Source organism: Heterocephalus glaber, unplaced genomic scaffold (assembly GCF_053883595.1).
Source record: "Heterocephalus glaber isolate CG9 unplaced genomic scaffold, H.glaber_assembly_v1.0 deba00001662, whole genome shotgun sequence".
Classification (NCBI taxonomy): Eukaryota; Metazoa; Chordata; class Mammalia; order Rodentia; family Bathyergidae; genus Heterocephalus; species Heterocephalus glaber.
This window is the reverse complement of record NW_028258403.1, coordinates 4,193,753-4,203,380: the sequence shown is the minus strand read 5'-3', so window position 1 is coordinate 4,203,380 and position 9,628 is coordinate 4,193,753. Positions and strand designations below refer to the sequence as shown.

Sequence of the window (9,628 nt, the reverse complement as noted above, 5' to 3'; positions counted from 1 at the left end):
TAAATGAACCTAAAAAAAGATACAAGAAACACTGCTGAAGGGAGTGACAGGAAAAGCCGATATAGGATTAGCTACAGAATCCAATCAATTTAAGAACTGAAACTGTGAGGGTGAAGAGACAATGAAGCAATGAAAAGCAAAGAAATAGAAAAGAAAATAAAGTCTAAAAAAAAAGAAAAAAAAAATAAAGTCTAGACATAGCTGCTTACGGCCAGGAGTTTAGGGTCGCAATAAAGGAGTACCAGTCCCAACGAGCCAGCCAGGAGTCGAACCTGGAATCTTCTGATCCGTAGTCAGACGCGTTATCCATTGCGCCACTGGCCCTGAGACAACGATGCTGGCCCCAGTGATGATACTTCAAGCTTATACTGCAGGGTTTCATGGGAGGTGTAGTCTCTTAGCAGAGTTCTACAGCTACATGAGGCATTCTGGGAGACTGAAGTTCGTCACTGACCAGCCCCGGAGATTGGTGGACACTGCGGGAGCCACGCGGGACGTCACTGTCCAGTCCTCCAATTGGCGGGCGGAGCTGCGCTGTCCCCACCGCCTCCGCCTCCCTAGCTGTGGCAGACGCTCCGGTTGTTAAGGTGACTCGTCCCGCCTTCTGAGGACCCTTTTCGGCTTTGTGATTGGCTGCTGGTATCAAGGAATCCCAGCGTGGCTAACGCGAGGGAAAAGATGGCGGCGATGGCGGTCGGTGGTGCCGGTGGGAGCCGCGTGTCCAGCGGGAGAGATCTGAATTGCGTCCCCGAAATAGCGGACACACTGGGGGCTGTGGCCAAGCAGGGGTGAGGGCCGCACCTCCCCGTGGGGAATGCGGAGTTCGAACTTGGGGATGGAGAGGGCATACTAGTCATCCCTTGTAGGGGACGAGGGCTTGAGCAACCTTACTTTCGGAGGGGAGAAGCCTCGGCCCCCGTCATGCGAGGAAAGAAACTTGCAGGGGTTGTATGGTCACTGAGTACAAAAGTCGAGGGAGTTGTTGGGTAAACTTAAGGGACGAACGGTCAATCCTCTAGGGCCTTGGAAGTTGATGATACTGTCTGGAAGTGGGAGGAAGCGTTAGGGGCAAGGGTGAGAAGAGGTTAATCTTAAGTGGGGAGGCATGAGGAATACTGGGCCAAATCTGAATGTGACAGTCCAGAAACGAAAGAATGATGCTACAAATGATGATTCCCATCTTTTCTCCTTATTCATTTTTTCTATGTTTGTGTTTTGGGGAGAAATTGAAGAAGCACTGTGCAACAGAAGTGATGTGCCCCAAGGTGGGCTAAAATCAGCAGTCCAGTGGGGTGACTGATGGTTCCTGAAAGGGCTGTGGAAAATCAAGATAGCCTAAACCCAGTTAGTTGCTTGGGTCTCTGGGCACTGCTGCTCACTTTACATGATGATTCTGGGTCTGTCGCGGTTGTAGGTTTGATTTCCTCTGCATGCCTGTCTTCCACCCGCGTTTCAAGAGGGAGTTCACTCAGGAACCTGCTAAGAATCGGCCTGGCCCCCAGACACGATCAGACCTACTGCTGTCAGGAAGGGGTAGGGACCATCCCACATGCCCCTTAACTATTAGACGCAGTAACAACTTCTGCTTTATCAGAGTCCTCATTCTCTACCTTTCCTGACTGGGATATATTGGTTAGTACCCGGGATATAGGTAACTCTTGTTTTCCCTTGCTTATTGCTAAAAGTCTTAGTTCCCTATTGTGCATCAGGCTATCCCATATGTGTGACAGGAAAAAAAAACAAACCTTTGTCTCTCATCTCTACTTTCTATTTCCTGTTAAGAACTAGGAATTAAACAAGTAAAGTGCTGAGCCTCATTCAGTCTTTGTCTTTCTTGGGTTGGGGAGTGCAGACTGGAATACGCTAATTGTGGGAAAGCTTTCCCCATGGATTCATCCAGACTCAAAAGTGGAGAAGATTCGAAGGAACTCTGAGGTGGTAAGACTGATCTCCCCTGAGGATCTTTCTAAAGATTAGTTCTATCACCAAGCTGGGTGGGAAGTCATCCCTCTCCCCAGTAATTTGGTATATCAAAGTAAATCAGCTCATACAATGCAATTAAAAAGATTTGGCTGTTAGCTCTTAACATTTTCCTCTTGATCTCCATTCCAGGCCATGTTACAGGAGCTGAATTTTGGGGCATATCTGGGTCTTCCAGCTTTCCTGCTGCCTCTTAATCAGGAAGATAACACAAACCTGGCCAGAGTTTTGACCAACCACATCCACACTGGCCACCACTCCTCCATGGTATGGCTGAAGAGCTTGTTCCCTGTTGTATGTCATGATAGTCAGGCTTTGCTAAGTACTTTGTCTCCAACCATTCAGTGGTGCATTTGGCAGAACTGAAATGTCAGTATTCCCCCCACTTGAAAGTATTATGCCTGGCTGGAGGTGTAGCTCATTAGTAGAGCTTTTGCCTAGCGTGGGCAAGGCCCTGGGTTTGATCCCAGCCCTGGTAAGTAAATAAATAAAAGAAGTGCAGGCCATGATGGTGCATGCCTGTAATCCCAGCACTTGGGAGGCTGAGGCAGGAAGATCACTGAGTTTGAGGCCAGCCTGGGCTATGTAGTGTGTTCAAATCCAGCTTGAACTACACCTGAGACCCTGTCTCAAATAAATAGATAAAGGAGAAAAATAAAAATAGTATGTAGACTTTCAAAACATAAAGAATAGTTGGGTGTGGTGCCTCACACCTATAATCCTAGCACTTGAGAGGCTGAGGGAGGAGGATTAGAATGAGTTCAAGGCCAGCCTAGGCTACATAGTAAGTTCAAGGCCAGCCTGGAATAGCAAGACCCCATCTCAAAGAAAAATTAAACCAAAAAAATCCCAAACATATAGAATATATAATGCTGGAGGTATAGCTCAGGGGTAGATCACTTGCCTAGATGCACAAGACCTGGGAGTCCATCTCCATCATCACAAAATAAAACCAAAAACCCCCTATAGAATATATAATTACTTCCAGCCAAAATTAAAATGAAAACATGGCAGATATTTGCAGAAGGATATGTACAAGATACTTAGAGGCATAAATTAAGAAAAGCATGTGAAGGCATTGACTTGAACTGGGCATGGTGCTGCATGCCTATGATCCTAGCATTTTGGGAGGCTGAGGCTAAAGAATCAAAAATTCGAGACAAGCTTAGGCAACTTAGTAACTTATTGAGACCTTTCTCAAAATTAAAAAAGACTAAGAATGTAGCCCAGTGAAGGTCCTGAGTTCAATCCCCAGTTCTAAACAAAGGACAACTGGGCCAGGGATTTAGCTCAGTGGTTTCGCCGCCTGTTGCGCAAGCACAAGGACCCGAGTTCGATCCTGGTACCAAAAACAAAAAGCCAAACCAAACAAAGGACAACTTGAGGTGTGAATCAAGATACTTTTAACTGGGGAAAGCTTTCTGGACTTGAATCCAAAACAGAGTTCTAAATTGGTACTCAATCATGTGCAGTTCTGGATGCGGGTACCCTTAGTGGCACCAGAGGACCTGAGAGATGACATAATTGAAAATGCACCAGCCACACACACAGAGGAGTACAGTGGAGAGGAGAAAACATGGATATGGTATGTCTCCTTTTGCTGCTGTACCAGGGGAAGGGGTAAGGTGAGGGGAAGTATGGGGTGGAAATGGGGAGGCCTCCTTGAGCTATGGTGATTGGAGAGCCATATTTATTTGACTGTATTTTTCTGTGTTTGACTGGACAGGTGGCATAATTTCCGGACTTTGTGTGACTATAGCAAGAGAATTGCAGTAGGTAAGTCTGTGAGGATCCTGGAATAGGTATGATCTCTCATGAATAAGAATCAGTAAAGCCTTACAGTAGGATGTGGTGGTGCATGCACATAATCCTAGCACTCTGGGGTGCTGAGGCAGGAAGATTGCAGGTTGGACCCCAGCCTGGGCAATTTAAGTGAGACCCTGTTTTCAAAATAAGAAAATGGACTGGGGATGTAGTTCAGTGAGAGGGCCCTGGATTCATTCCCCAGCCCAGGAAAAATATTAGCAGTTTTATGTACACTCAGCATTTTGACTATTTTCCCTGTGCCTTGTTCTGCTTTGGTTTTTTTGCTTTTCTTTTAAAAATTTTTTAATTTAATTAATTAATTTATTTTGGAGAATCAGGGATCTAACTCAGGACCTTGCGCTTGCCAGGCAGGTGCCACTGAGCTAAACCTCCGGCCCTTAGTTTTATTTATTTTTTATTTTATTTTATTTTTGGTACCGGGGATCGAACTCTGGTCCTTGCGCTTGAGCAGCAGGCGGCGGAACCACTGAGCTAAATCCCCAGCCCCTTAGTTTTATTTTTTGAGACAGGGTCTTGCTGTATAGTTCAGGCTGAAGTCACTATGTAGCCCAGGGTGGCTTCCAGGTCACAATGAGCCTCCTTCCTCAACCTCCAGCGTGCTGGGATTATAGGCATGTGCTACCAGGCCCTGTTTACCTTGTTCTTAAGAAGAGGAAACAGACCTTATACAAAGGAGCAAGAAAGACCTTCTTGCCTGACAGTGGTTGACCGGTCTTTCTCTTCCCTTGTGTAGCTCTTGAAATTGGGGCTGACCTCCCATCTAATCATGTTATTGACCGTTGGCTCGGGGAGCCCATCAAAGCGGCCATTCTTCCCACCAGCATTTTCCTGACTAACAAGAAGGGATTTCCTGTTCTTTCTAAGATGCACCAGAGGCTGATCTTCCGACTCCTCAAGGTGGGTGGAAGGGTTCTAAAGGTGGTCTGGCTAATTCCCGTTATTTTAATGTGTCTGATGCTTTTTGCCTGTGGGGGTGTTTTCCTCTGCTTTCTGGAGAGCAATTTCAGGAAAGTTGGGTGTCTTGAGAACAATAAAGCAAATGTCAGTAGGAGCTCCAGAAACCTGTCAAAAGGAATAAAACTCAAATTTGAAGATTTTATTTTGGAAGTTAGAGCAAGGATTCCTGTGGCCTTTGAGTTAGGATGATGCTTCTATTGTATTAGAAGGCTTTTTAAATTTACGGAAGGCTCAGGCTGCCTTTGTTGGTTTGGGGACATATACTGAACCTTATTTTATGGTAGGGCTCTTTGGCCATGAACCATAATACAGTATCCGAGAGTCTTGGTCGAGGGCTGTGTCTGATGGTCTGACTTCTCTTGTAGTTGGAGGTGCAGTTCATCATCACGGGCACCAACCACCACTCAGAGAAGGAATTCTGCTCCTACCTCCAGTACTTGGAATACTTAAGCCAGAACCGCCCTCCACCCAATGCCTATGAACTCTTTGCCAAGGGCTATGAAGACTATCTGCAGTCCCCACTGCAGGTGGGTTTGGGGTACACTTGAGATGCAGGAAGAGGGGTGGGAAATACCTCTCCAGAGAAGGTGCCCCCAAATCCTGCTGAAGCTCAGGAGACGTAAGAAGGTTTGGTTTGGTTTGGTTTTGACAGTACTGGGGATTGAACCTAGGACCTTCACACTGAGCTAAATCCCCAGCCCTTTTTAATTAATTTATTTATTTTTTGGTGCCGGGATCGAACTTGAGTCCTTGCGCTTGTGCAGCAGACAGCGAAACCACTGAGCTAAATCCCTGGCCCTATTTTTGAGACAAGGTCTCATTAATTCAGTAAGTAGCCCAGGTTGGGCTCAAACTTGTACTACCTTGCTCATCTGACTGTGAGTTTTTGATGTCCTGATGCATTGTTTTGATAGGAACTGGCTCTCTTACTTTGTCTTTCCCTCTCGTTCATCAGCCACTGATGGACAATTTGGAGTCTCAGACATATGAAGTGTTTGAAAAGGACCCCATCAAATACTCTCAGTACCAGCAGGTACAGTATTGGGCCCAGGTTGGGAAGGCACACAAGGCCCAGATAACCCCAGGAGGATGGAATTGTATCCATGAGGTCTTTTTTCCTTCCTCCAGGCCATCTATAAATGTCTGCTAGACCGAGTACCGGAAGAAGAGAAGGATACCAATGTCCAGTGAGTGCTTTCCCTGCGATCCCAGGGACTTGTGTGCCTACTTCTCAATATTTCGAAAATGCTTGACTCTTCCCCTTTCTTAGGGTACTGATGGTGCTGGGAGCAGGCCGGGGTCCCCTTGTGAATGCTTCCCTGCGGGCTGCCAAGCAGGCTGATCGGCGGATAAAGCTATATGCTGTGGAGAAGAACCCAAATGCTGTGGTGACGTAAGTAGGAACCTGCCTGCTAGGAAGTTTGTCCCTGTTGCCCATTTTCTTTAACATTGCTCCTCACTTGTATAATCTCATTTTAGGCTGGAAAACTGGCAGTTTGAAGAATGGGGAAGCCAGGTGACAGTAGTCTCATCAGACATGAGGGAATGGGCGGCTCCAGAGAAAGCAGACATCATTGTCAGTGAGCTTCTGGGCTCCTTTGCTGACAATGAGCTGTCACCTGAGTGTCTGGATGGAGCACAGCACTTCCTGAAAGGTGTCTTCAGGGTGGGGTGTATAAAGTAGGCAGCAGGCTGGGAGAAGGTTACAGGGTCTAGGGGTGATGGTTGGACTTGGGTCAAATCAATAGACTTTACGAGCTACCATTCACTGCCCATGAGGGGAGTGGAGTAGAGCAGATTCTTTACCTGAGGACTATGGACTCCCTCAGCTGGCAGATGTACCTTGGGCTTAGCTTTCATCAGGAACTTTTGTGGAGCTTTGTGACTCCACACAAAAGTTCAGAGCCACCAGATTAGAATACCTAATGACATTTCCATCAACAGGACTGCATAGGTGAGGTGGTCTTAACGACTGTATCATGTAGTGACATTGTAGCCATCTCTGTGTTAAGTACACTGTCATACTCAAACAGTGACAAACGCCTGCCTCAGGACTTGTCCCATCATTAAGATAAACACAGCTGAATATCTTAGGTTCCTTCAGTTTTAATCTTCTGTGACTCTGCAAATTAACCTAAAGTGAAATCCCCCAAGAGAGGAATTGGGAGCAGACTAGCCTAGGAATGTGACAACATCAAGCTGTCTCTCCCTGCCCTGCCTTTGCCAGTGTTGGTCAGTTTTGATGTGGGAGGCTTGAGCTTTTGGTTAGTGCAGAGGCACCATTTTCCTCCCTCGGGAACTAATCTGGCCCCCTGCCCTGCAGATGACGGTGTGAGCATCCCTGGGGAGTACACCTCCTTCCTGGCTCCCATCTCCTCCTCCAAGCTGTACAATGAGGTCCGAGCCTGTCGGGAAAAGGACCGTGACCCAGAGGTAAAGAGAGAGCTTCTCTCTGCCAGGAAGAAGTGCTTCGCCTTTAGCTCTGTAGTTTTCTTCCACTGAAAAAGAAGTGAAGCAGTTTGGATGGAGGGAAAGTGGTTGAAGTGAAACAATATTTTCATCTTTTTCTGTGCTCTTGGGGCTTGAGCGTCTTTCCGTGGGGAAGTTGGTTTCCTGTCTGTTTTCTCCAGCTCTTGCTCTCTCCCTCTCTCACTCGGGACAGGCCCAGTTTGAGATGCCTTATGTGGTACGGCTGCACAACTTCCACCAGCTCTCTGCACCCCAACCCTGTTTCACCTTCAGCCATCCTAACAGAGGTAGGTTCCTGCATGGCTGTCCTCTTGACTGGAGAAGTCTGAGCTCACCCACTCTTTCTCCCACTGCTGTCCTAAGTCTGCCCTAGCTAGGCTTCCATTCCTGGGCCATGTTCATTTTCTACCAAGTTGTCTAGGCTTCTGGCCCCTCATCCGCCATCCAATTCCTTCTTGACAGATCCTATGATTGACAACAACCGCTACTGCACCTTGGAGTTTCCCGTGGAGGTGAACACAGTGCTGCATGGCTTTGCAGGCTACTTTGAGACTGTGCTGTATCAGGACATCACTCTGAGTGAGTGTCGGAGTAAGGAATGGCAGGGTCCGTGGGTGTGCTGCCTGGGCAGCTTGTGTACATGTCTCATTTAGGTTCAGGGGGAGTCCCAGAGTCAGTGGGGACCTTTATTTTTTTTGGTTTTGTCCACACAGGTATCCATCCAGAGACTCACTCTCCTGGGATGTTCTCATGGTTTCCCATCCTCTTCCCCATTAAGGTAGGAATTACCTTAAGACTCTGTGGGTTAAAGAGAAAGTTTTGCTATCGGTACCCTGCCCCTTCCTTCCCCAGTGACGATGATACTTGGATATGACCCATGTTCGGCTCACTCTGACATGCTCTTGGATCTTGGTGGTATCTACAGTTGCCTCAACCTTTCTATCCATTCTCTACTTTAAGCAGGATCCATCTTTTAACAACTCTGATCTTCTCTGTCTTCTGTTTAAAACTCTGCAGTGCCTTCCCAGTGCTCTTTGGGATAAAGGCCAAAACCCACGCCATCTTTGCTAATAAGAATTTGCTATAGTTTTACCTGCCTTTTTAGCTGCTGTTCTGTGGCTTCCACTGCCTCAACCCTTTGAGCCTTCTTTTGGTTCCTGTTTTACTCTGAGGTCTTTCCTGCCTCAGGTTTCCCACCTCTCTGCTTTACCTGTAAATTTCTTTGCTCATCTCTCCACCCAGTTAACTCATCTTCCAGGTCTCCTCGAACATTCCTGCTGTCAGATAAACTTTCCTTGACCTCCTAGCCAAAGTTAGCATTCCCTTTCATAGGTGTTTTCATGGCACCCTATACATGTTCACAGTACTCAGCACACGTTTGATTATTTGGTCAGTGTCTGATTGTCCCCTATTGATAGATTTGATACACGTGTTTGAAGGTGGGAGTACTTTTTCATGTATTTCATCTACACCTCCTCTTACGTATTGCTCCACTAACTCATTAGTTCCATCCTGAACCTCCCTCTCTTCCTTCTTACAGCAGCCCATTATGGTACGTGAAGGCCAGACCATCTGTGTGCGTTTCTGGCGATGCAGCAGTTCCAAGAAGGTGTGGTATGAATGGGCTGTGACAGCACCGGTCTGCTCTGCTATTCACAACCCCACAGGCCGCTCATACACCATTGGCCTCTAGGCCTGTGTGCAAGGGTCTAGAGCCTTGGAAGCAGCCTTGATAGCACAAAAGGTGCAGTACACCTAAGGGTGCTGGACATCTGTGAAGCCTCTCGCCCATCAGAGAGGAGCAGTCCAGTCTGCTTTCCTACCTTACATCAAGATGGACAAAGGATAAGAATTAATTACAGGGCTCAAGCTAGCACTCTACAAAGGTCATGGGCCAGGGTGTGAGAAATTAGTAGTGTTGGATCTGAAGCTGCATCCACAGGTGCTCAGCCTTAAGGACTTTGTGGAATAGCCCTGTGAACATGTGATTGAATGCATCTTCAGCTCTTTCCCTGCCCTCCTCTGTCCTTGTTTTGACGGTTTTGCATAAGAGGAAGTACAAATAAAGTGAAGTTACAGCTCTTTCCTGCTCTTCTCTGCTGCCCCTTGCCTCTTTTTCCACACTCACTTAGATCCAGGAATATTCATTCAGATCCATGTCCTTAGCTAAGATCCAAAGAACCTAGTTTAAAAAGCTGAGTGAGGGGCTGATTGTGGTAGCTCATATTTGTAATCCCAGCACTCTGGGAGACTTGAGTTGAGAGAAAAGTTGGATCCCAGCCTGGGCAATTTAGTGACTTAGCATGATCCTGTCTCAGAATTATATTTTAAAAATATAATGGGCTAGAGATGTAGCTCAGTGTGACTGCTGGGTCCCGTCCCTAGTACCACCAAA

General features: G+C 46.9%; 1 protein-coding gene and 1 non-coding gene across 3 annotated transcripts; one reads left to right on the top strand and one right to left on the bottom strand.

The window, feature by feature from the left end:
• Nucleotides 1–251: 251 nt before the first annotated feature.
• Nucleotides 252–324, bottom strand: Trnar-acg (transfer RNA arginine (anticodon ACG)). The gene has a single exon. It is a non-coding gene; the product is annotated as a tRNA-Arg (tRNA).
• A 286-nt stretch (nucleotides 325–610) lies between these two features.
• On the top strand, nucleotides 611–9,315 carry Prmt5 (protein arginine methyltransferase 5). 2 transcript variants are annotated; one of them, XM_004864193.4, is made up of 17 exons: nucleotides 611–788; nucleotides 1,415–1,533; nucleotides 1,853–1,938; nucleotides 2,113–2,247; nucleotides 3,453–3,565; nucleotides 3,707–3,756; nucleotides 4,541–4,704; nucleotides 5,130–5,291; nucleotides 5,720–5,797; nucleotides 5,893–5,951; nucleotides 6,035–6,157; nucleotides 6,244–6,419; nucleotides 7,088–7,197; nucleotides 7,427–7,520; nucleotides 7,696–7,812; nucleotides 7,947–8,011; nucleotides 8,774–9,315. In XM_004864193.4, the coding sequence occupies exons 1-17, from the start codon at nucleotides 679–681 to the stop codon at nucleotides 8,924–8,926; spliced, it is 1,914 nt and encodes a 637-aa protein (XP_004864250.2). In that variant the 5' UTR covers nucleotides 611–678; the 3' UTR covers nucleotides 8,927–9,315. The 2 variants fall into 2 exon arrangements, with proteins under 2 accessions (XP_004864250.2, XP_012920768.2); XM_013065314.3 differs by lacking the exon at nucleotides 1,415–1,533 and having other exon boundaries at nucleotides 652–788.
• The last annotated feature ends 313 nt before the right edge of the window (nucleotides 9,316–9,628 follow it).

Bases quoted from the DNA above. Each gene is read 5' to 3' on its own strand.
- Prmt5 (XM_004864193.4), top strand. From the start codon at position 679: ATGGCGGCGATGGCGGTCGGTGGTGCCGGTGGGAGCCGCGTGTCCAGC. The intron at 3,566-3,706 runs GTATGTCTCCTT...TTGACTGGACAG, and splicing joins GAGGAGAAAACATGGATATG to GTGGCATAATTTCCGGACTT. The intron at 7,521-7,695 runs GTAGGTTCCTGC...CCTTCTTGACAG, and splicing joins CTTCAGCCATCCTAACAGAG to ATCCTATGATTGACAACAAC.